Raw genomic sequence first — 26,424 nt, forward strand, 5'->3', positions numbered from 1 at the left:
GGTTGTTTCCTTCAAGGCTTACAAGGTTGTGCATTATTGATGTTAAAATACCATTCACCTTTGCTTGTTTTCAGGTGAGTTGGTTTGAGATGCAGTCTGGGCTGACTGCTTGCATAGCAGCACACACCTGCTGTGAGGAGCAGCACCAGGCACACAGCTTGGCCCTTGCCTGACTGCAGGAGAGCTCTCATCACATTTGATTCTGTTTAGAAACCAGCCAACAGCTTCTGTCTAGAAACCAGCCAGCTTCTTCTGCCTATCTACTCAGCCTACAAAATTATCACTTATTCCAGCTTGGTATTGTCTGTGTTGCTTCAGGGAATAGGCTGAGTTTCCCAGGGAACAGCTTCTCCCACCTGGTTTGAAGAGGAATGCTCTTTTTTTACTGAAAGGGGAAAAACTAGTGTTTTACTTTGAAATTAGAAAACTGATGGGGACAAACTAATTTTAGCTCTCCCTGTTCTACACCAGGTAATTCAACATAAAATACATACGTGTGCAGTGTGCAGGCAGTTGTGGTCTGGAGGTTCATTTGTGTGAGAACCTAATTCCCTCCTGCAAAGTGCTGAACCTGTGCACTCCAGCATTTTCAGGACCTTGCAGGCTGGAGGACCTGCCTCTCATGCAGTGTATCTGTCTGTGGAAGGCACCTGGGACATTGCAGCTCAAGCACAAAAGTCCACCAAAAAATATTCAGAAAAATTATTCTTCAGCTCAGAAGGGTTTTTTTGTTTTTTTTTTTTTGAACAAACCCCTGTAGATGAGTATTACTTTCTCCTTAAGTGAACATTCCAGAAGGCTGAAGGACTATTTATTGAGACTAGACACAGATGGGGAATAATGAAAAAGGGTAATTAGCCTCATTTTTGTCCCCCTTGGTCTGTGATTCCCCAGAGCTAACATTAAGATAGTGTGGAAAGTTTTATAACTGTGTCAGGTCTAAACTGGGGCAGATTTCTCACGTAAGGAGAGTGTCCTGAGTACTAAAGAGCTGGCATTTTCCACAGCTTCCACTCTTGTTCTCCCTTTCTCAGCAGGAAGGTCGGGGAGAGAGTAACTTTGTGCTGCTGTGAGTAAAGATTTTAACTGCCTTCTCTGCTCTAAGTCCCCTTATACCCAAATACCAACATGTGCTTTCTCAGCCTGATGTGCACCAGGTGTTTTGGTTAGGAGAATGTAGCTGTGTTGAGCCACCTGGGGGTAAAATTGGAGGGATTTTGGCACTTGGGATGCATAAGGTTGCTATTACACAGCAGACTACAGATAATTAGCCAGCAAGCCTTCTTGATATGCCTGTTTATCTTTCCCAGCTTGCCCTTATCCTCCCTGATTTTCCCCTCTGTGCAAGGATGAAGCTCTGCTGCTGCACTTCTCCAAGGGCTTGCAGGGCACCTTGCAGCTCACTGCTGAGCTGGGCACTTTGCTGACACACTGCAGCCTTGGCATCCCTTACACAAGTTCTGTTTCTGGCCAGCAGGACTGGATTCAGCTGTGTGGAGTGGAGGCACCACACTGGGGCAAGTCCTGGGCTGTGGGTGTTGTGTTGTGCCATGGTGTGATGGATTGGGGCCCTCCTCCCTGGTAGCTCTACCAGGGTGTAAGACCAGGGTGCAGCAGACAAGCTGGTGTGTTAGACTCACTCTGCCACTGAACTATTAATTTGGGTTTAAATTTGGGTTTAATCCCCTTCTGCAGATTAGCTGGAGCTCTCAGCATAATGCTCATTCCAGCATGTATTCTTCCTTCTTTGTAGCAGTTTATGTGGCTAAGGGTACTGCTGGGAGCAGATCAACCACTTGCTCTTAAGCTAATCTGCTACATTTCAGAACTGCAAGTGCTCTGTGAAACCCCTTTGGGATAGCCTTGACAGTAGGTGTTGTCTTCATGTGGTTTGTGCCCAGCATACATAACCTGGGGCCTTTTCCGTGCACTTAGGTTGCAGCATTTCAGTTGGTAACTGTGAAAGGATGGCTGATAAGTTCTTCAGTGGAAGTTGGAACTAACATACCCATCACTGGGCACCAAACCAGCAGGCTGGGTGGGTATGGCTATGCCTAAATGTTTGGCTACCCCTTGGAGCTTGGTTCAGAGATGAGGGGTCTTAAGAAGGACATCTGTAAGTATTCAGGGCACTTAGTGATCCAGTTTCTAGCATGTGTTCCTTATAATAACTTCTAAATATGGAAGACATTTCTATTTTACGCTTGCACAACACCTTGTACAGTAGCATCATCTATGCTACCAGGCTCTGGCATGGTCCAAAAAATTAATAACTGTTCTGTGCTTTGGAAGTTTTATTGTGCAGTTTAATAGCATAGCAGTGTAATGAAATCTCTGTGCAAAGTGATGAGAGTGAGTGGCTTTGTGTGTGAATTACAGGGGCTGCAAGTGGGTGAGACACTAGCTACTTGTTTTATTGCTGACAATATACTTATTTTCATGTTTCGTCCTGGATTACAATGTGTGAATAGCATCCCAGTTAACAGTCAGGCAAATAGTTATTTATCAAGTATTTAAAAGTGAAAGGTCTTGTAATTTTTCTTAGTAATGACTGTGATTTCTTCCAGCTGAATTAATGACTCCCATTTCTCCCCGTGAAGAAAAAGAATTGTTTTGGTTTCTACATGGAGAGAGTTATTGTCTCCCATAATAATGCAGACCAGAGGATTTCTTTTTCCTTCCTGGCCTGGGATCTGGGAAAGGTTGAAATGTGCATAACCTGAATTAATACCTTGTAAAGCTCCTTAATACTCTCTGTCATTCCTGTTGGAGTGGTGCAGGAGTTGCTGCTGGCATCAGCCCAGCATCAGCCTGCCTCAGAGCAGCTTTTGTTTCAGTTTATGAGGCAGTAAGTGGGTCTTGTGATGGAATTGCCTTGAAAGGTCACTTTTAATTATGTTTCTGTCGCATTCCTCTGTCCCCAGCTGGGCAGTCCTGGTGGAACAGGTTGCATGCAGCTTTGCAGTTGAATTTGAGCAGCGGACAACTCCAAAAATGTATGTTAGAGCAGCTGTTGGCAGGCCAAGGGGAACAAAGAAAATGGAACTAAGTGTTGTATTTTGTGCCCAGCCATTGTTACTGGTACTCTGAGGTGGAGGAGGGTGTGAGAATTGAAGCACAAATAAACCCTTGGTAGCAGCCTGTCTTGTGCCCTTGGATAGCCGAAGTGTCTGTCAGTGAAGGCCTGTGCCAGACTCTGCCTGTGCATCATGTGCATTCTGCTTTCTCACCCTTTCTGGGATTGGGCATCTCCTGTGCTGAGAGCTGTGGCTTGTACTGCTGGTCCAACCAAGAGTGTGCTAACTCTGTCAGAGTGCAAATCCCTAGAGCTGTTTTTCATTTTAGCCTTGTGCCTTTCTTTTCCTCAGCTGGTAGGGGAGACATCAGTGCTGTCTCCAGGCTGGAGAGGGCTGAAGATACACAGGAGGTTAAGGCCAAGGGCCCAGTGCTGAGATCTCAGCTCTGCCACTGGCTTTGAAGACTTGCTCCCTGTTGTGCTGCACCTCTTGGATTCCTGCACACTTGAGGTTGTCTGATGTTTCTCTCTGTGGCTCAGGTGCTCCCTGCATGCCAGGGGTGCACCCTTGATGGCACAGCAGTGCAGGGGTTGACAAGAGGAGAGGGACCCTGCCAGGAGCCAGCACTGCAGAGTGCACAAGAGAGGGTGCTGCTTCTCAGCTTGGCAGGGGTCAGAGCTGGCTGTTTAGATGCTGCATTTGAAAATAAATAGACTGTGTGATTGCATTGATCTGAACTCAGCCTCATGGCTGGGGGAATTCTGTCTTTTTGCTGCATGAAGACACCAAGTTTATCCTGTCTAATGAAATCCATGGATGTAGGGCAACCTTTGGTGTATGACTGCTGCATGACATGACCACTGCTGCCAAGGGCTGTGACTGGGTGGTGTGTTCGGGGTGAACTGTGATGATGCTGTAGCAAGGTTTCATTTTCTTCCTGAAGTGCTTTTCTCCTTTTCCTACCCTTTCCCTTACCAATCTGATCAGCAAACACTTCTAAGTATTCCTAGTGTGGGATTGTCTCTATCCACATGACTGCTGTGGTTTGAAAGGCATGTGACAATGCAGGGGGAAATGGGGTTAATCTCCTCCTGCACTGGCAGAACAAGGCTGAGCAGTTGTACAGCACAGGCATTTATTCCTGTGCCTTTTCCACTGCATTTGCAGTTTGTGGAGAAGGCAGAAGGAAGTTTCAGATGCTGATTCACTGTCAGGATGGAGATGTGGATGCACTGGTTGTGTGCAAGTGAGATTTCAGGACATCAGTGTCTCCAGGGTTAACAGATAACTCTGTGTCACAGCTCCTGGGGTTTCTCCATGACTATTAGCCAGTTCTGTCATGGAAGTTGTGGGGTCAGGTTGGTGGGTAGGAAGCAAGCAGTGATTAGCCTGATTTGTAGCCAGGGGAGATCCCATGGCCAGCCAGGCTTTCAGCCTCTCATCAGCATATGGTGTAGACCAGGGATGAGCCTGCACATCCTTGCTGGAGCAGATACATCCAGAGGCCCAGGATGCAGGAGGGTGAGATGGAGGATTGTTTCTTCTGTGCCAACTGAGCTGTAGGTCAGGCTGCCTCTGTGCCCATAGAGCTGCAGGGGCCTGGAGAGGCTCACAGGCTTGTGCTCCATGGGAACAAAACTGTTAGCTTGGCAAATCAGGGCAACCTCATTAAGAGCTACTGAGAGCGTGAAAAGCGTGTTGCTGGAGACAGGTCATGGTAAATGAGGGGGCTAAAGTAGCTGGGGTTTTCTAACAATTAATTATTGAGTGGTTTTCTAGAGATTCTTTCTCATGTTTATAATTCATTCCCTGCTGTAGATGCCATATTGATTTATAATTTTTTGAAGTTCAATATTTTGCACCCTTGGGGCCTCAAACAAAAATTAACTAGAAAATGAGAGTAAATTTCTACATTCTGCCTTGTCAGAGCTTTCTCTCCTGCTGCCCATCCCCAGAGCCAGTTTCCATGCTCTGCTTTGAGTTGCAGATGTTGCCAAGCCTGTGTGCCGTGGGCTGTGAGACATGGGTGGCAGAAGAGCTGCCTCACTGACCAACAAATGAGAAAATCAAGAGCCCAATTAAGAGCCTGGAATTGCCCTCAGTGACCCGAGGAGAGCATTTAGTAGCTGCTAGTGAGACAGGCCTGTTTGAATGAATAAGCATTCCAGTTTGTTGGAAAGAAAAAGCATCCCCTCCTCCCCCAGCTCTAATTAGCTACTCTTTTTCTTTTTTCTGCCATGAATGTAGAGGGTTTGTCGCTGGAATGAAATCTTAACAAGATGTGTGTTCTTCAGCTTGCAGCTGATGAAGGTGATCTCTGTGCAGGGGATGTGGAGACTCTTGTACCTGTTTTCTGTGTTTCCTTGATAGATCTTTGATTTTACTGTTGTGCAGCTCTTCCTTATCCTCTGTTTTTTCTCTTTTCCTCCAACAGGGTGACTAAAGAAGTAGACTCAAACTCAAAAGAAGCTAAGTCTTTTCTGAAGCAGCAAGAGAGACTGCAGTCAACAGCTCCAGCTTCCTTGCCGACAGTCTCGGGGTGAGTATGGGATTTTCCTGCCCAGGTATGGGCCCTTAGTGAAAAAGATGGCACTGGAGCAAATGGTGCAGGCTCTGCAGTATTTAATGGGTGTTTGTTTTCTGCAGTATTTCAGTGGGAGCAAGACTAGGCCTGGAAGGTGTGATGATTTGGGCTGGAGGGAAGCGGGGGAGGCAACCCATGAGTTCCAGTGACTCACTTCATAGGTTCAGGCTCAGAATTTTTAATCTTCATAAATCATTCATCCTAGTAAGGAAATAGGGATTTGACTGTCTCAGGCAGCCTGATGAAACTGCAGGTAGCCAAGGAACATTCCTGAGATTGCCTGCAGTTCCTTTGACAGGTGCTCCTCAGGGTTATAAAAGCCATGTCAGGCTGGGCTGTGGCTTCTTAGAGACTTTGGGTGAGTGTTTAAATGAGAGATGGTTTTGCCTCTTTGATGTTCTCTAATATCATTTTGATGTGGATTTGTCACTTTTCTGTTCAAGCTCTAATACCTAGTTCTGAGATTATCATAATGCTTGTCAAAGATACAAGGAGGTCAGGTCCCCTGTGCATCTGAGATGCCAGTCTGGTTCCTGATGAGTGTGGGACATCACCAGCTTCTTAGGAATAGAGGAGATGCTTCTATGTTCCAGTGATGATTTTTATTTAAGTCAGTTGTTTGCATTTATATTTGAAAGACATAAGCTGCATATGATTTGATCACACAGAAACAATACCCATCAAATAAATACATTGTCCTTCCTGTCTGCTTAGAGTGTGAGTTAAGGCTGCCTTTCCCTGAGATGCTGTTATTCAGTTGCTGCAGCTGGGTTGTCACTAATTTTTCCAGCTAAGTGTTGCATAGCTTGTACTTAGCTCAGGGTAGTGAAAGCAGTGTGTGTGTGTGTGTGTGTGTGTGTGCATGCATGACCCTTGACAGCTGCTGTTCTCTGAGTGAATGAAGGCATAGATGAGCATAGTCTTCATGCTCTTGTTCACACTGCACAAGGGTTTGTCCCTGCAGAGCTCATTAATTGTAACCTAAGTGTTGTGTACAGGGTTTTGTGCTGGAAAACTTGCCTTGGGTTGGGCTGGCATTCTTTGTGCAGTTTTGGTGGCCAAAGTTTGTTCCAGTGTCAGCTGAAGCTGGGGCAGCTCCACACTGCGCGTGCTGCTGGTGGTCCCATGTCTTCAAACCTGCCTTCCAGTCTGCTGCTCTGAGTGCAGGCAGGTTTGGCAGCCCACTGGGAGAGCTCCAGGAGTTGTTCACCTTCCAGTTCAGCAGAGATCCATGTGTCTTACAGGCCTAGGGAAGGAGCTGGGTGGCCTGTGCAGCCTGGTCGTTACCAAGGGGCATGGTTGTTTTTGTTGGAGCTTGGATTGCACAGGAGTAATAGCCACAGCTCAGTTTGAGTTTATGTTGCAGATATCTGAAGAATTCACTTCAGATATGGAAAAAAGTAGACTAAAAATCAATATAAGAAATAATGAGTTCAAGGACTTTAACTTTCCTTCAGTGAGATTATTTTGGAAGCAGCTTAATTAGGTCATTGTTCAGCTTGCTTATGTGTGATGTCCTACTGACAGTTGCTTGGCCAGAACATGAGGTGACCTGGCTGTGGAGAAGGGTGGGGAAAAATATCCTGGGCTTGTATGTCTTGCCTTTCTTCAGAGCACCAAGCTCCAATGCAGCACAGCCCCAAATGCCTTCCCTTTCACAGCCTTCTGCAGTGCATCCTGGCTTTGTGCAGGGATCCTATGGCAGAGGAGCAGCAGTGGTGTTTGGATCAGTGTGTGGAACAGCCCAGCTCTCTTGAGGCTTTAGCAGGACGTTCTCTGGGGCAATCTGGCCACCATGGGCTCTCTGATCTGAGAGTCTTGGACTAGTATCTGAGACTGATCCCTGAGACTGCCAGCAAACATGTTTGCCTTTGGGCTTAGGAAGATGCTTCCAACTGGGAAGCCAGCCAGGGTATTTTCAGGTGAGAAAATTACTAGCAGGCTTGTGGTATTCCTTAAAGCCAGAGGCAAGCCCCATATGTTAAGCAAATTACAAAGGTCAGGTTTTAGACTTGAGCCAAGCTATCCAGACCCTGCTGCTCTGGAGCAAAGAGTCACAAGCCTTGGTGACATGCCAGAGCAGTGCTTGGGGACTGACAGAGCCTGGCATAGCCTGACAGTTCTTTGCACCTTTTGTCTACTTAACATAGAAGTTTTGGGGGAGCGAGTACATTTTTCCCTTATGCATTATGGGAGAGCCCCAGTCTATTGCCACAAGGCAGTGAAAAATGTGATTTTGGGATCTTAGCTGTGCCTGTGGACACCCACTGTGCTGTGAGCCATTGTCAGCCTCCAGAAGCTTTGTCAGCTATTAAAAAAAAAAAAAAGCCTTGCCCTGTGTGCAGGGAATTTGAGCAGCTAATAGTGGCCTCTCCATCTGGCTTTTCTTTCTTCACCTTGCAAGCAGCATGTATTATTTCTGAATGCAGCCAGCCTACCCTGCATTTATTGAATTTCCCTTCTCTAAACAGACAGAAGTAACCCAGAAAAGCAATGGTCACAAAACCAAACATCCGGCTCCACGTCTCAGCGTTACAAACCCTTGCAAACTGTCTGGTCCAGGGGAGGGGATGTTTGGGGCTGAAAGTGCATTTCCTGAATGTGTTTAACATCCATAACGGATGTGCTATAAAAAGCTAAATTTGTGCTCATGAGGGACATGGGGGTGGTTGGAGGAGAATAACTTAAACACTTGGCTGTAATTAAAGCCAGGAGTACAAAACAACCCACCCAGTTCTCTCAGCAGGCTTTGCTAGAAAGGTCAGAAGCTGTTGGTTCCCAGGGATGTGATGGTTTCCCAGCCTTCACATCATTCCCATCGTGTCCCCCTGTGACACACAGCTAGGCAGTGTTCTGTCACCAGCAGGTATGGGTTTGTTGGTGAGGTTTGGGGTTGTGATACTCTATTCCAGTTGTTTCTGTTGTGGTCTTGGGTTCTGTAAGGCTCTTGCTGATGCTATCAGAGGTATCAGATGTGGTGAGGGAATCCCCTGATTTCTTCTTACTTGCTGCCCCAATAAATGGGTGGAAGGCTCCCAGCATCTAAAAAAAGCCCTCCACCCACCCAGCTAAGCCTTCTTGTCTGTGTGTTTTTGGGCTCATTTCCTATCCTTAACCACTGCTCCAGAACCTTTTGGGGAAAGCAAGAGTAGATCCTGGCTGTAAATGAAATGCATTGACCTGATGGTGGGATCAGTGGAAATTCCTGGTACTCCAAGAGTTGTTTTTTGCCCTTTTCTCAGGCCAGGCAGGAAGGTAGGGTCCATCATCTCTGTGCTAGCAATCCCGTTTTACAGCAGCATTTCATATTCAGAGGATGTTAAAGCAAATCCTTCAAGCAGCTTACTGCAAAATGACTCTGTGCATGTACTTGTGAGACCTCAGCAGGGGCTGAGCTCCAGGCTGGGAGAGCCCTGCACGGCCCCAGCCCTGCTGTGGGAGCAGCTGATCCGCCCGTCCGTCCTTGGCACTTGTCAAAGCACGGTGGCATTGCCCAGGGAACAGTGCTGCTGTGGCAGTCCTGAATATGGAAAAAATGTATTTGGTGGATCTTATTTGAGATTCTCTTCTAAGCAGCTGTTTCTACACAGCCTGAACAGAAGCCAGGAAGAAAAAGAGAGGTTTTTCACTGGCTTTGTTCTTGCTTTTGCTTATTACCGAAACCATTTGTAATTAAATGTAGACTTGCTCACTCAGCCCAGCTGTTGCTTTTCTGTTTGATCCTGCCTGAAATTACAGTGGTGGATATTTGACCTCCTAGGCCTTTTCATGCCTTGTAGGCTGGTATAAACACCGGGTACAATTTGCCTTTGAAGCAAGCAGGCCCTGCTCCCACAGAGTTCAGGAGGTGCTGTGCTTGCTGACCCCCAGGCTGCGTTGGGGCTGCGAGGGTTTGGACCTCAGCACAAGACCCAGCAGGAAGAGGCACTGCAGGACAGCTCTGACCCCAAGAACACATACTTGCCCTGAACAAAGAAAGCCAGATAAACTCTAGCCTGTTCATGATGGATGCCTTCCTCCCAGAGCCTACAGTAGAGCAGTTCACATGGACTGACTATTAAATGGTATGAAAAGCTTCAGACCTTTTCTTTTAGAAATAATTTACTCTGCTACATGCTGACATTGGAGTAGAGGGACTCCAGCAGGAAGACATCTGTCCATGGCTTCTCTTCCACCTTCAGTGTGCAGGGGCAGCCAAGGTGGCAGTCTTTGTGTGAACATAGGGATGGTAGGAGAACTTGATGCCTGTTTGCAGCATCTTGACATGTTACTGTAATTTCTAAGCCAAATTTCCTCTCCAGCCTGGTCCCTCCTAGGAGCTACTTTGCATCCAAAGTTTTTCTTGCAAAAGATGCTCTTTCTGCATGAGTTGGTTGGATCCCTTTGCTATTATGACCAACACTACTTACTTGAGATCATATGTGGACAATGGTGAGACAGGCACAGGCTCTTCATTTTTGGAATCTCTGGATTATCCAGAGCAAGTGCTGCAGTACTTGCATGTGTCTAGGGAGCAATTTCATTTCATAGCAATCCCATGGGGTTTTATTCCTCAGAAAGCAGAATTTACAATCTTCAGCTCAGCACCAACTGCAAACAATTATTTAGCTAAATCTCTTGGCCATTTTTCTGATACAGGATGAGTAAGAATGCCAGTAAAGCAAGTCATCAAGACCTTTGGGGGAGCTGGTGATGTTTTTTTTTTTTCAGTAGTTGCTTAAGCACTTGAATAGTTGTGCTTTCCTAGTGAGTTCAGAGTTTCCCATCTTTCTCCTGCTCTTCCCTCAATGTGCTCCAGAGAGTGCTGTTCTCCCAGATGGAGAGATCCAGCCCCTTGCACCACAGCCAAACGTCTGGGTGTAGTAGCACATGACATACTTTTCTGTGAACATGATGAGCCAGCTAGGGGCAATACTCTGTGCCTGAGAGCTAGTTTTACTTATTTCCTATTCATATGCTTTTATTGTGAAAGATTAAATGTGGCAATAGCTGTTCCAAGTAAATAATTTCTCTTCAAATCTTAGATCCCTTGATGTTATTAACTTCATTTTAATTATTCATTGTTAGTGTTTGTCTACTGTTTTACACATATCCAGTCCTTGAGTCAATGTGGTAACGAGGCTAGGTGAGTTTCTGGAGTATCTTGGTTTTATTTGCTAATGGATCTAAAATTAATTACTCTGTAGGGATGAATGTGGAAAGGTGTTTGTACGTGTCCAGAGGGGAAAGTGTGTTGTTGGGAAAAATGATCTGTTCAGTGTTGAAGTGTTTTCATCAGCTATAGTAAATAAATTGCTGATTGCTGCACACTTGTAAATCATGTGAAACACCTTTGAGCATCTCCCTCCCCTCTTGAAGTCACATGAAATGAGAACCGACAGCACTGAGGGTGCCCATCTCAGCCAGTGCAGGATGGCAGCAGCGAGGGCACCCACAGGGGTGTCACAGCCCAGCTGAGGAGCCCAGTGAGTCTGGCTGTCCGAGCTGTGAGCCATGGCCTCACTACCATTGGATCCTGTGCTGGGGACCTGGCTGCCTCCTGCAGACTGGCTTATCCAGGGCTGCAGTCACCTCTGAGGCTTAGCTATGAGTTAGAGAGCTCTGCCATTTTGGGACTTAGCCCCTTTTCTGAACAGTTCTTTTTCCTGAGCCTTATGTTAAACCTATTTTGATAAGAAACAGAGCTCTGAGTGTGGGAAGTTTCATACTCACTCTCCCAGACTCAAAGCAAAACGTGCACTAAACATCCTTGTTTTAAGCTAGTCTCTCAGGAGCAGTTCTTTCTTGTTCTCAGGCCAAATGAGTCAATGCCTTCTACCCCAGGCTCTGTTTGTAACAGAAATGAATGAGATTCTTTCACTGTGTGCTGTGCTTTCCTGTGGCCCTGCTACCACACGTGCAGCTACCTTTCTTTGGGGCAATGGCATCTTATTGGAAAGAAGTTTAGCAGTGCCTGTACAGCTCTCTGCCTTACTCCAGTCCTCTGTCTTGATGTGGCTAAGCTGGATCCCTGGGCTGGACTAAGTGGGATCAGCTGTTTCTTTTTCTAGTCTCCTTGGAAGTTCAGCAGAATGGAATCTCAGCTATTTGAGGACTTACTTCTCTAAAGCATCTGTCTTATAAAATAAAAACAACCCCCCACTAGTCTGAGGCCTTTGATAATTCCCCAATGAAAGTTGTGGGGCGGTTTTCCCTTAGGGCAGTACAGGTTTTATGAGGCTTATTTTCATATGCTTTCATCTCTTGGATCATGAGCATTTCTCTTTCTCCCTCTGTGCAAATGATTGAGGAAATTAACTGCTAATGGGGAATGAAGCCGGCTGAATTTTTATTCCAGACCCCTTGCAAGGTTGCAAAGGGAAACCTCTGCATCTTCCCATGCTGGACTCGCTCTGGTTGGAGTGAGAGGTGAGAAGGGCAGCCTTGCTTTATGAATAAATCCTGGGATTGAAGGTGGATGCTTAGAGCTCCTGTTCCCAGCTGTGCCATGCCTTGGGTGTCTGTCTACCAAGATTTGTTTCTACTTCTGTTTTATTTTGCTTTTATAGTGCTTCCTTGCATATTAACTGAGCCTTACCATCTCCCTTGAGTGTCTCCCCCATACCAGATGCTTGTGTTACATCCTCTTGCTTTCCCACACTTGTGTTCCTCCCTTTTTCTCATGTCAAAGAGCAAGTTCAGCTGAATCATTCCTCATAAAATAGGATCCAAGTAAGTAAGGCTGGAGTGCCAGAGTAGAGTGATGCTCCCTTGCTCTCAGGCAGTCCTATTGCCCCAGGCTTTTCACACAGCAGTGGCTTCATTCATGGAAAATCTCAACTAGTGGCCTCATTCATGGAAAATCAGCACACCAGTATTTTCCAGCACATTTGTTAGCCAAAACTTTGATCTGCATGCTGTGTTGTCACCCTTGTGCAGGACTGTGTTTAGAAAATGGGCATGCTCAGGCTGGCTGGATTGATACCAAGATGTGAAGTCAAGCAATTAGGGTTAGTTACCAACTAATGCCAGTTTTCTCCCTTCCTGCCTGAAAGGAGGTGCTGGTGTGACTAAGCTCTAGGAGGGTGCTTGGTCTCTCTTCAGTGCTGCGACCTCTTCAGCTGGCACCAGTCTCTGCCACTGCTCTTTTGTTTGATTCTAGAAAAAGACCAGGAGAGGCTGAGCAAGTGTCTGCCTGGCCCATGGGGATTTCCTCTGCCATGAGGATGGTTAGGATAGCTGGGATTCACTTCAGCTGTTGCTGTCCTGGTTTGGGGGTGTCAGAGTCCCCCATTTTTTTCCACTGCTCTTATTCCTGCAGAAAAACTGAGCCTCAAGTGAACTGGTGCACAGTCTGAGCTGAAAGGGCACCTCAAACAAGCTCCAGTCTGTCTCAAGCTCTCCAGGGTGCTCTAATCCAGTCTGCCAAGCCATGGAGTACTTTGTTTCCCTATCCAAGGAGTTTCAAAGCCTTACTAATGTGTTGGGTTACAGCCCAGTCCTCTTTGCCCCAGAGCCCTTGCCATTGTGCTTTCCAGAGTGTGCGTGGTCCTTGAGGCAGTTGTTGTGCAGGGGGACCCTCTGCAGAGGCAGATAACCAGGGCTGTGTTGGCAGCAGATGTCCCTCCGGGTGTGCAAGGACACGTGTGACGTGCTCTCGTACCCGCTGAGGCAGGGAGTGAAGGGAACAGATTTATTTGACATTTCTGTTGGAGACCACTCTTTTTTCTGGGAATCCCTGGGGAAGATGTATTTTGTGCCATCTCTTCTCATAGCATCTACTATTGATTCTTCCCTGTCAGGGTGGCAAGGCCCTGGCACAGGCTGCCCAGAGGAGCTGAGGCTGCCTCATGCCTGGGAGTGTCCAGGGCCAGGTTGGATGGAGCTTGGAGCACCCTGGTCCAGTGCAAGGTGTCCCTGCCCAAGGCAGAGGGGTAGAATTAGATGATCCTTTTTGAGATCCTTTCCAACCCAAACCATTCTAGGATTCTGTGATTATCAGCAAATAATAGAGGATACATATGAGCCTGATCTGACTTTGTGCAAAACCTTTGATACCCTTTCAAGAGCTCATACTTCAGTGCTGTTACTAAAAGCCCCCAGGCAGCCAGTGGACAATAGTGATGTCTGTTCATCACCAGGCTGCCTGGCTGGAGAACAATGATGGCATTTCTTGAAGTAACAAGTCCTGGGCATGTGCAGGGTTGGATTGTAACACTTTTTTTTTCCCCTTTAAGCTGTAGGCTTGAGAGCAGCAGGTCTGGTTGCAGCACCCATTAATGGAAGTACAGAGGAAACTTGCACCTCTTGGAAAATACTGAAAGAAAGTAATTGATTGTTTTTTTAGATTCTTGACTGTTTTGCCTTGAGGTTGAGTATGCATATGCTGTGTTGGGTATGCTGTACACCAATATGTGTTTGCTGTTCAGAGATCTGTTCAGATTTTTGTTTAGCAGCAAGGAGGGGGTTAAAGAGAACTCGGGAAGGCTGGCTGATTGCTGCTCATGGCTTTCATAATGCAAAGCCTGTGGGAATTCAGCCGGCTTCATCTCTGTCTCCCCCCACCCCCTCCCCTCTGCTAGAGGCAGGATAACCTTCCTGACTCCTCTGGAGCTGCATCCCTGCCAGTACAGCTCACACAGGGAAGCTCTGCGAAAACCCAGCAGAGGCGTAAGCGTGTGAAAGATGAGATTTTTTTAACTTTCCTAGGAGAACACTGGAAGAGTAATTTTTTCAGTGTGGTCGTGCTGTTTCCTTATACTGTGACTGGGATGCAGCATGTCTGCCTCTTCATCTGTGACCTGCAGATTTCCCATTGCAGGGCGGCTGAGGAAGCAGCTGGTATATGTGATATCTCTGACTCTCTGGGGACTGGAATGCAGGGATGTCCTTGGCTTTGCTGTAGGTTCTGGATGATGCACAGCAAAGTTGTTCAGGCCAGACAAATAGGAAGGTGGTTCAGCAGGGGTTTGTACAGCACTCTGCACAGTGACCTGCAGCCATCGCGGTGCTGCGATGTGCGCCCTGCGACAACGGCTTCCATCCAGCATTTGGTGTTAGAGAAGTGCTAAACAGACAGTGCAACCCAGGGCCTTCTGTGTAGCGTCTGCTTTAAGGACAAGCACCATCATGGTGTTTTTCCCAATGTGTGAAATCCCTTCTCCCTCCCTGCTGTTTGCAATAACCCTTTGGAAAGCTGGAAAGGCTCTTCATTTCCTTTCCCACTCACACGCGTGTGTTTGTGAGCCTCACCAGCACTGTTTGGCTATTTGCATTGGGAGGGATTTTTTTCTACTTTCCCAAGTCATAGAAAAGTGTGTAGCATTTGTTTTGGAAACAAAAACACTTCTGGAGAATTACATGGCCTCTGCAAACAGACCAGCACAAAACAGGTCATGTGCTTTGGGCTGACTTTGAAGACTGTACAGGATAGCTGTCTCCATCCTCGCTTTATGGTTTCATGGCCGAGTTTAACAAGGACCCTTAGGAATCTTTTGAAGGAGTAGTATAGCAGCAGCTTTACAGGTCCTGTGAGACAGTCAGGATGCTTAGCAGCTTTCCCCTGGTCATTGTTGTGATTGTAGGGCACAGTTTGGATTTTTCATGGGGATAGAATACCTGCACTCAAACAAATGGGGGAGGGTTTTTAATCTTTACTTTTCTCAAAGCCTTTGGAAGTAAAAGTTTATTGGTGAATATGAGTTGTTGGTCATAGCTGTTGATGGACACTACAGAGCTGTCTATCTTCTACTTCTTTTGTTACAAACAAATGTCTCCTGGGAAAAAGTTTCCTGCTGCCTCCTTCCTTTAGCTCTAGGCAGGCAGGATGGGAAGTAGGTAGCACTGCCATTACAAGTGCTTTCCTGTCTCTGCATGGCACAGGGATCCTCTGGTCAGCTTTGATACCTTCCTGCTCCACAACCTGCCCTGCTCATGTTGAGCCAGGTCAGCAGGTATTTGTGCTGCTTTGTCCTTAGCTACTGAAGTAGTCTTTAACAAGTGTGGGACTCAGTGGCAGGTGTCACACTAGGTTATTTGGAGTCAGATCTGTTCTTAAAATAAAAGGAAGGCTTTGAGTGCCATCCAGACTAAAACAGCACAAACATCTCAGCCTGTAGCAGTTTTGAGCAGCATGTACAGCTGTGTTGGAACACAGTGCCTTTATGAGCCCACCCTGGCTTCTTGCTGCTTTTTTTTTTTTTGAATAACAATGAAAAATGCAAACTTTCAGTGTCCTTTTTTTTTTTTTTTTTTTTTTTGTCAGGATCTGTGCTTTGCAGGAGGGACTCTGGGCTTTAGCACCATTTTCTAGGTAATTAGAGCCAGAACTGGTGGGTTTGTGATGTGTGCTGAAGGTACCAAAACCTTTGCTGGAATGGGTGAAAATGTTTGGGACCAACTGTCCTGTAGCTTTAGTCCCTGGAAATGCCCTTTGCCTGATCACTGTGCTGTGGTTCCTGTCCTCATTCATCCTGGCTGTTAAGCAGAGAATTGAAGGCACCCACAGGCTGGCCTACCTGAGGTTACCTGGGAAGCCTGGTCAATGCAGTTTCCCAGATCTGAGGCTGGCTCTGAGCTTCTGGATTGTCTTTCTTGTAGCACTTGCTTCCCATGCAGCCTTTGTGACTGCTGGGCTAAATATCGCTGCTTTTAGGTGAAAAGTATTATTGTGCATGAAAAAATGGCTTTCAACAAAACCAAAAAAAGACAAAACTCCAAAACCCTCTCTGAACTGGGCATGCCTAACATGTCAGGACTGCAAACTGGCTCCTCAGTCAACTACTGTCAGCTCCAGCCTCTGCCTGGCTGCTAGAGCTGAAGGCCAGAAAAGCTCAGGAGTTCATCTGCCTCAGCTGCTGCGTGGCACACTTCCCCCCAACCACCCCTGTGCCAAACCAGTGGCCTTTGGCCTCTCTGGTAAAGAATTGTATCTAATTTTGAGTTCTTCAACCCAAATAAATGAATAATCCTCCCTTTCTTTGAGCTTAATTAGCAGTGGCAACTAATTGTTGAACAAATAATTTGAAACAATTACAAATATGCTAGAACTTCCTAGAATACAGCAGATTTCTTGAGCTCTGCTTTTGGGGATCTTATTCAGGTGTCACTAGGATGTGGTTGTGTTTATTCATGTTTAATGTGGAAGAGATTGCCCCTGCCCCTCTTGCTCTCCAACTCTGTCAAGGTGCCTGTCTCTGAATTTGAGGATGCACAGTGGCTGATTTATGTCATTTACTGGCTTGACCAAGGGCAAACTCCCCAGCTGTATAGCTGTGAGTGATTCATCTTTTCTCATCCGTGGAGATAAATGTCAGGATGGGTGTCAGCTGTCTGGCTGATGCATGAGTGAATCTGCTTTCATATGTGCACCTTGAGCCAAATGTACACACATGAATTTTTTACTGTTTGTGATAAACCTGGAAATGCAGACTGTGTTGGAGGAAGAGGCCTCTTGATTTTAAATATTGATACCAATTTAACAGGGCTGTGGCTGTGACAATCTGGGAACCTTGAAGCATTAGTCAGAGATGATGCTGAATGCCATGGGGAATTCAGTGGTGTGTAAAATAAAAGGAAGAGCTTTGCAAAGTGGTAACGTGCTTCAGATGGAGGAATAATGGATGGGGTCCTCTTGGGTCCACAGGCTGTGGGGCTGAAAATGGAAGAGATTCAGGCTGAGTTTTTGGAAGGGGCTCCAGACAGTTTTTTTAATTTACTTTGATTTGTGATGTAACTAAAAAGAGAGCAGCTACTCAGAAACCTTGGTGCCTCTGGACTGATTGCTGTGGAGGAAGAGGTGAAGACCCCATTCCTTGGAAATGCTCAAGGCTTGGGGAGCTGGATGTGGTAGGTGGTCATCATCTCTAGAGCGTCAGTTCAGAGAGTATCAAGTTCTTCTGCTGTGTGGTTCCTTCATCAGCTAATCAAGTTGAACAGTTATCCAGAAGGCATTCTGAGGGCTGAGAAACTTTTAAACTTTAAGTGTTCCCATCTCTCCACTCCCTTCAGGACTATGAGCCATGTGTGGAGCTAATACACAGTCAGACATGATGGGGTTCCTGCCTGTGCAGCTGCCTCTTCCCCATCACAGCTTGTGAATGAATTGAGAGAAGCCTGCAGACTCCTGAGCTGGCTCCACACAGAGTGTACCTGCCAGTTCTCAGAGGCCTTGCTAGCAAAGCATAGCTTTGTGCAGGATGAGCTGTGCTACTTTCAGATCTGAGCTGGCTTTGTGCCTTCTGTGCCTGGTCTAATCAGCTCTCTCCAGGTGGGATTTGCTGGGCAGTGCCTGTTGAGGCTCCTGGACTGGCTGCACAGCAGTGAGCAGAGGTCTGACACTTTGGGCAGTGCAACCCCACCTCCTCCCCTCTGCTGTGAAGGTGGGGAGCTGCCTGTAGGATGTTTCCTGGCTTTTGCATTCACTGGCTGTACTAAGTGTTGTCTACAACATTACTAGTAGTGGCTCCTTATTTAATTTTTGTAGAATATAGAATTTAGCTTTTGCTACAAGAAACCTTCAAAATTAAGGGGTAACTGTTGATGAGGGTAGCAGAGAGCATCCTAGCACAACTGGGACTCCTCTGGGCAGGGTAAAGTTACGCAGGAGGGGACTCCCTTTTGTACTGTGCCAGAGGGGTCTGAGCACCTGATGCATCAGGGAGCATCCTGGGAGCAAATTGTTTTGAGTTAGTGTGTATGGCAATTGTGTACACTGCCCTGTAGAGTTTGAGCACCTCAGCATGGTTAGTTGGTGAAGGAAAAGCAAGCTGATAAAAATTTAGGATAACTACCTTCACGTAAAAAGCAAACACCACTGAGAGGCTGCAGGAGACAGGGAGGGGAAATGTAACCCAGTCTCTTAATTCAACTGAAGTTTCACTCAGTGTGGAGCAAGTAAATGAGAGGAAGTGATTTTTCTCTGCCAAGTCCTTTATTTGAATATAAAAGCTTTTCATGGCTGCTTGCAAAAGATACTGTTAACAGCGTGGTCCTTCGCATGACACTTCTTTCAGGCTTAGAATCCTGCAGCGTCAGCCAGATGATCTGGCCACTGGCTGTTGTGTTCCCACTATTCCTCTCACATCTCTGGTTGTTGGATCTTTTTGCTGAGCTATTTCAGTGCACTTAGCTGAAACTAGCCTGACTGCCAGCATCACGTGCTAAAACAGCCCTGCAACAGCCGAGTGCTGGAGCCAGTGTCATGGATAGATTGTGAAGGAACTTCAGTCTTAGTTAAAGAACTTAATCTTTCTAAGTGAGCTTGTTTTCTCAAGGCAGGAAATATGCACCAAGGAAGGACCATTTTATACTTTCTTCTCTTAGGTGTGTGCCGTAGAGCAGTGGTTGAGGCAAGGTCCTGGATAAACCAGGCCCTTTGGCTCACTTGCAGTGAGCAATCTCCTCTTTTGAAAGCTGTTCTATGTGTATATGTGTTAAGGTTACTATTAGGATAATTTAATATTAGGATTATCATCTGCTGTTGCACAGAGTTGCAAGAATAAATAGGTTATGTGCTAGCACAGCATCTCTGGAGTCACACACATGCAGCTGCTGGTGCCTGTGGTCTTTGCAGTCAGAGCTCATTCAAAGACACCATGATACATTTTCTTCAGCTTTTTAATTAAACAGAGACTTGAATTCCATATATTTATTTCCTCATTTCTTCAAAGCTCTTATGTTTGCCCTCTTTCCTCCACTTCAGCTTTCCCTAGTAGATTAGAGCCTGCTGGAAAACACAGAGCACATTGTGAAGTCCAAAGTAAAAGCTGACTCAGCAATCCTTCCCATTTAGGCTGCCACTGTTCATGGAACAGGAGGTTAGCCTTAAATTACTTCTGCCAAAAAATACTGCTGCCCATTTTATTAACTGTTGCTGTGTCCTTTACTTAGTTTTTTTTAAAAAAGTAGTCCACTAGTGCCTAAACAGTTCTTGTGTTCTCCATAGAGCAATCAGTGACAGCCTGAGGAGGTGTTCCAGGGAGAAAATGGATTCTGAGGAGGGAGCTGGCCATAGAGCAGTGCTTCATGTGACAGTGGTGGGAATTTTGGATGTCTGTTGTTCCCAGAAATATGCCCAAGTACCCTTTTTCCATTGGCATATTAAGAAGTTATGTAGACTCAGCCTAGTCTCATTAATGGATTTAAAACAGGGTTTGGCATAAGGCAGCCAAGCACATCAGGAGTGGAACAGAAAATATTCTTGCTCAGTCCAAGAGCCTGGAATCTGCCTCTCACACCAACTAAAGCAAGTGACAAATGCTGGTTTTGTTGTAATCTAAAATCTTTCTCTTTTCTCCCTCCCCCATGACCATGGTGTGCATGAGTGCATAGACTATTTATTAGCAATTTTAAAGCCACAAGCACAAAACTACTGTGGAGTTACCCTAAGGCCCCTGCACTAAAGGAGGAACATGTTGAATTAAACAATACTTAGCAAAGCAGCTGAATGCAGTCTCGTGATTGCCTTGACTCCAGCTCGAGGTACTTACTGATGCTTTTCCTTTTAACCCTTATTTCTTCTCCAGTCTGATCTGCATTTTTGACAGGTGATTATTATCACTGAAAGAGATGACAGCTCTGTGAGTATCAAGTGCTGCAGAAGTCCTGATGGTGGTTTTAATGCATGCAGGTTGTTGTTGAATATTTGGAAAGAAAGGCTGTAGAAAATGTATGAAGCTTGTCTGCACTGCTCTGGTGGGGCAGGACCTGCCCTGGTCCCAGAACAACCCTGACATCACAGGGTGTCTTGGACCTCAGGGGGGGCACTCCTAACTGTGAAACCCAAAACAAAGTGATGCCCATAACAACTAGACAATTTCTGTAGGTATTTCCAGCACTTCCCTGGCTCTGTCCTTAGAGGTGAGAATCTCTCTCAGCTTGTGCTTCTCAGCTGTACATCAGTGACCCAGCTTCTGGGTTTGTTCTTCACAGCAGGCACCTCTTACAAAATTCGTCTTGTTAGTGGGCAGTCTGTGACTTGTCTGACTCCAAAGGAGAAGCTTGTTGGTGTCAGACCCAAACCCAGGCTGTCACTGTGCAAAAACCTTTCTCTTATCCTGAGAGACTGTAGGGACACTCAGACCTCTTGCTCAGGATGTCTTAATTGCCATGTTCAAATTTGAACTGTACTGCACAAATGCTTGTCATACTTCAGGACCTGTTGATAGGAAGAAGAATATTCTTAGAATCTTAGAATGGGTTGGGTTGGAAGAGATCTTAGAGGATTATCTCATTCCACCCCCCTGCCTTGGGCACGAACACCTTGCACTGGACCAGCTTCCTCCAAGCCCCAGCCAACCAAGCTCTGAGCACTTTGAGAGATAGAACATCCACAGTTTCTCAAGGCAAGCTGTGCCAATGCCTTTCCACCTCACAGTGGGAGATTTCTTCCTAATAACTCACCTAAACCTCCTTTCTTTCAGTTTAGAGCCATTTTCCCTTGTCTTATCACTACATCCCATCTGCCATGATGGATGATGAATGTCCCGGTGCAAAGCCTCATGTGCAAGGGTTTAACAACTAACAAAGGCTAGGATGAAGTTAATTCCATGAAGGGCCCTATTTTTAACTTCTTAACATACAAAATTCTTTTTAGCTGCAGTTTGGCAGGGTTCTGTCTCTGCAACAGGGGTCACTGCTTCCTTACAGTGCTAGAGTTGGTTTATCCTATTTTTACTAAGCTGTGAAAGTTGTTTTTCTAGTATGCTGTAACTGTTTGCTTCCCCACCCTTACGCTCCATCTGTACACTTCAAAATAGAAGGAGGAAGAGGGCAGAGAAAGAACAAAGGCTCATAATACGAATGGAAGGAAACTAGGGAAATTCAGGAGGAAATGGACAGTGAGAAATACAAAAAGATCCAGCTGCGCTGAATGCACGGGGTGTGAGTGCACAGGGATGCTTTCTACTTGAATTCAGAGCTCAAGACCTGCATTGTGGAGCTGAACTTTCCTTTGAGTCAGTGACCTATTCAGACACCTAACAATGTCCATTATGTACAGTCAGCTTGTTTATGTCCTGTGCAGGGCTTTCATACCTTTTTTCCATGTACAATAAAATATTTACAAAGTGGCCGGGCTGAGCTCAATTTTGCTGTGCAAGCTCTTGACCATCAGCTTTCAGCAAGCATCTTGTAACTTCAGAAAGACTTAAGAGGATAAACTGTGATGACAAGATGCTCAAGGAGAACATCTGCTGATGAAAACACTGTTCCTAGCTATCTGATAGCAAATGTCTCTTTCCTTTGAAGGACGGGGAGAGGGGAAAGAGGTAGCAAGAATTGGGTCCCTGCCCCTCATGGAGTTGTAATGATCAAATTGATACTGTGAGGCAACCTGAAGAGCTGAGTCCAGAGCAATGCTTGATGGCAGTGTGGGACCCAGTAGTGCTGTGGGGTGAGAACAGTGGAGAGTAGAAACCCTGGGAGCTGGAGGAGAACATTTCTGCCAGGGACACCCAAGCAATGCTGTTGCTGCCTTCATCCTTGCTGTAGAATAGGTGGGGCTGGAAGCCCATGGGAGAGCTATGCTTAGGTTTGTTCTGCACATGCAGAGGAACCAGCTGGCCTATGTTTAACATACGAGGGATCCCCCAGGAGGCTTTGTATGCTCTCTGTGGAGTTCAGGGCAGCAGCTGCACAAGTGCCTAAGTGCACTCCTCAGCAGAGATATCCTCTGTGACCTTGGGCAGCTCAAGGTTTTAGCCCTGTTGCTTGGAAACAGCTCCCACCTCCACTACAAAATTCAGCATGAGTTTTTGGATCACATGGTGGCTCTGATTAACATGAGAGCTTTTGGGGTAGGAGGAATCATGACTTGACCTTAGCCTGTAGTTTTCAGCACAAGGATGTAATTCTCAGTTGAAGGAGGTGCTCTTTGACCCAGCCCACCAAGAGCAGCTGTAAGCAGTGACTGAAAGCTGAAGCTAGAAATAAGGTACATATTCATGGTGAGAGCAATTTAGGCATGGGAGCAAGTCTGTGCAGGCACTGGAGCTCTCCTATTTTAAAGGGAGAAGGCATTTTGGCAACTTGCTTGTTCTGTCTTATGCCCTTGTTTAACCACCCCTCATTCAGTTAGAGACACTTAGCAGCTTTTAAGGCATTTCTTTAGGGAAAAAAAAGAATTCTACACATTCAGGAAAACATCTGTCATTGCTGGGAGCAGAAACTGGAGCTAACGTGGTCCCTAGAGCATGTGGAAGAGCTCCAGTTGGTTACTGCCTCTCTGCAGTCACTTCTGAGAGAACAGAACTGGTTGTGAAGGTGAAGAAGGATTTAGCAACGTTGCCCAACATTTAGAAGAAAAAACACAAGGGGTGCCTCTTTGAAACTTCAAATGTGTGCACAGCACATGACACTCAAGGAGTGTTTTTATTCGTGTTTGTTCTCAGGGAATTGTGTTGCTTTGTAAGCTGAGCTCTTTTAAGTGTCTTAAGTTTGGCACACTACAAGCTGGACTTTAGCAGGCACTTTTGGAAGTTGTCAGCCGGAGCTATATTTTCCTGACTCAGATCCTTGCAGTAAGAAATGAGAAATGGAGCATTTCAATGGGAAAAAAAAAAAAAAAAAGTAGAAGCTACAGTGCAGCTAGATAAAGTCAATCTTGTCATTGCTTTTAATATTTATTGCCAGGCACAGTGATCACACTGTCAGTTTTAACTTAAGCAACCCTTAGTCCTAGTCATCTTCTGCCTACATACATGAAAGGGATGAGTGAGCCCACAGCTGCTAAAGGCATCTCTCAATTACTTATATTTCACTGGGTATTTAAAGATTAGGTCAGGACATAGAGGATGAAAGGGTTTTTCTTTATCTTTTAATAAGAAACTTGTATTTGCAGATATGAAAAAGGCCAAAGACTGAAGTGTCTAACATGCTGCTCTTTTCCCTGCTGCTTCCTCCAAATGGTGTGGGGGTAGGAAAGCATGTGGAGATCCTACAGGGAATAAAACAATGTTCCTCTTGGTCTGCTGCTTACCACAGCCCAGCCCTGTTTCCCAAAATTGATGGGTAAGGATGTGCTGTGCTGGAGTTCTCATGACATAGTCTTGCTTGCAATGCAGGAGACCAAGCAGCGTACAGGGAATTAAATATATGGGGTTTGCACACTTTAAATATGAACAACAAAGGGGAGGATGTAATGTGATGAGCACTGAGAGATTCCTGTAGTCTCTTGCTTTTGCTTTCTCGACTGACTACCAAAATCTTTTTGGGAAAAGGATCTCTTCATTAGCCTTGTGATGCTCCAGCTCTTCAATCAATAAATAGTCATCCTTGAGATCTCCAGAAAATTATTTGGCAAAATCAGGGAGGATCAGATTAACCTTGTTCCAAACTCAAAGAAAGAAGCAAGGAAAAGAGTTTGGAGAAGGTCTTACGGCTGTCTGTATTGAAAACTGTGGGAAGGGGATTGAAAGGCATGGATCCCAGTGTTAAACAAAGCCAGCAGCTTTCATATCCCTTTAAGGCAGACACATGTGGCAGGAACAAAGATGCTCCCCTTGCTGTAGCTGCATGACCTCAGAAATGAGTAGTGTACAGACTGCACTCATCCCATCTTGTGATCAGGAGAGGGGTGTGAGCTGTTCCCACACAACCATCCCTAGAGCAGCCTGAAACCATGTTTGACATTCTCCTGCCAGCCATTCATCCTTATGTCAGCAGGTTGAAACAAGTGGTGAAGTTGCTTGAAGAGGATTTGATGGTGAGCAGGTTGTGTGTGGCTTAACAGACTTGCCCAGTGTCTCGGGGCACTTGCTTTGTTAGTAGCTTAACTGAACATAAAAACTCTGACTTCATGATCCACAGATTTGGGGATGTGGGGGAGAGCTGGGCACACCAGACCCAGCACCCTCTGTATTACCAGAGGCACAGATGTGGATGAGGAGGATGTGAAGCCAGCGTGTCTGGAGAACAGTGGAGATGCTGAGCAGCCCAGGCACAATGCAGCTTTGGGAAAGTTGAATGAATCTGTGCCTCCTGCTGCTGGTGTGCTCCAAACCAGCTTGGCTTTTCCATGTGGTTCTGGGTGCAGCCACCCCATGCAGGGTGAAGGCCTGGGGGAAACTCTGCAGCTAAAAGTGCCCTTTGTTATTTGTCTAATCTTGCCTTCAGGCCCTGAGGCTGTTACAACCGGATAAGCTAAAAAAGCAAAGGAATCAGGGCACAGCAAGGAAAATCCCTGATCTGGATTAGACATGCAGCTGAGTTACCAACACTTCCACAGCACAGCAAGGCTTTCTCAGCCCAGCTGCACATACAGGTAGTGTCCAGTGAAGGAAAGAAGTGCAGAGTGAAGAGGAGGTGATCCTGTAGCCAGGCACAGCTAGGAGCCAGTACACATTGGCTCTGCCTCTGAGTTTGCTGTGTGACTTCATCTCTGCGTACTGCTCTTCTCTTCCCCGAGTTGCAGGGTATGCCTCACACCCATGGAGAACTGAGAGGTTGTGTCTGTCCTCTTCTGAAGTGCAGCATCCTTCCTTGTGGTGCTTTAACCCTGAGAGTTAATACCTGCAGGTCACCTTTCCTGTTACAAGCCACCATCACCTGTAACTTTGGCCTCTCTGCTCCTGTGTTCCTGCCCCAGCAGTCCTTTGTTGCTCCTGTGTTTGAAAGAAGGGCTTGCTGCTTCCCACCTTCATCTCAAATGTGCAAGGTCAGGAAGCCAGCAGGGAAAGCCATCCTCAACTCAAAGGAGAGGAAAGAGGTAAAATAAACACTTACCTTCTGAAGTTGCTACTTGGGACTGTACCAGTGCAGACTTTTCCATCTGCTCTGTTCTCTGAGGAGCTGAGCACAGCAGGGTCTGTTCAGGTAAGCATCACCCCACCTGGGAGATGCTCCTGTAGGATTTTGCTGTGAGGGAGAAGAAAAATGGAAGGGGGTTTTTGTTCATAATCTAAGAATCCTACTTCTAAGCAGTGCCTTTAGGCATATATTTAAATGGCAAAAGCTGTCTGTTTTTCTTCTGTCAGAATTCATTCCTGTTGCTGCATTCAGACAAGGGTATACTGTGAAAAATTATCATCTCTAGTGGCAACTTCAGAGTCTTTTGCCATTCAGAATCAGTCTTGTTTAACTTAGCTGCTGAGAAAGGGCATTCAGGCAGTCTTGCTTTGTTTTTGTTCCCTTTGTACAGAGTCAGCATGGCAATGATAAGAGCAGAAAGTAAGCTTCAGTTTCTCTCTGCACATTGTCACCAGGCTGGCTATCAGGCTGTGGGCATCTTAGAGTTCTTCCTGTTCTTTAAAGCAGGAGAGTAAATTGGAGTCCCCAGGTTAGGTGTCAGCCTGCAGAGATGTTTGTGGTAACCCACAAGCAAGGAGGAACCCTAATTTGATGTGCCTTCATATTGACTCTTCCATATTGACTGTCTGCTATGTCTCTGAGTTTTTTCATGTTGCATCAGAAGTGTTTTTGGGAAAATTCTCTAGTTCTGTCAATGCTGCTGGGCCAGTATGGACAGATTTCAGCAGCTCTTGCTGCTACCTGGAAGGTTGCACTAGTAACTGTGTTTTTCTGCAGCATGACATTGCACTTCACTTTTTCCAGCACAGGGGATTTTAGAGGGTCATTCACACAGTCTGTGGCCACAACCTGGTCATTCAGAGTCCTTGAGCAGTTTAACCCTTTAGTCTTTCTGCTCTTAGAACTCTTCAAAATGGAACACTGTGAAGAGCACTGATTTGGCAGCATAAACCTTTCCATCAGACTCTCCAGGCTGGGTTCTGGATACAGCTCTGTCTGCTCTGAACCAACCAGCGCAAGCCTCTTGTTGCAAATTGAGTCACCCAGTGTCACATTTGACTGATTGTGGGAGGGGGGTGATGCTGGCTTTGAATCAAC

General features: G+C 46.1%; 1 protein-coding gene and 1 long non-coding RNA gene across 2 annotated transcripts in view; one reads left to right on the top strand and one right to left on the bottom strand.

The window, feature by feature from the left end:
• CFDP1 (craniofacial development protein 1) overlaps positions 1-26,424 on the top strand; it is a 60,975-nt gene that overhangs the window by 11,076 nt on the left and 23,475 nt on the right. The window contains exon 5 of the mRNA XM_030227746.2: positions 5,452-5,556. Coding sequence (XP_030083606.1) covers positions 5,452-5,556 — 105 coding nt within the window. The remainder of the gene's footprint in view (positions 1-5,451; positions 5,557-26,424) is intronic.
• LOC127060045 (uncharacterized) lies at positions 18,984-25,438 on the bottom strand. Its single transcript, XR_007778579.1, has 3 exons — positions 25,303-25,438; positions 20,070-20,139; positions 18,984-19,306 (listed from the first exon to the last, which is right to left on the bottom strand). It is a non-coding gene; the product is annotated as an uncharacterized LOC127060045 (long non-coding RNA).

The sequence above is a fragment of the Serinus canaria genome, chromosome 11, assembly GCF_022539315.1.
Source record: "Serinus canaria isolate serCan28SL12 chromosome 11, serCan2020, whole genome shotgun sequence".
Classification (NCBI taxonomy): Eukaryota; Metazoa; Chordata; class Aves; order Passeriformes; family Fringillidae; genus Serinus; species Serinus canaria.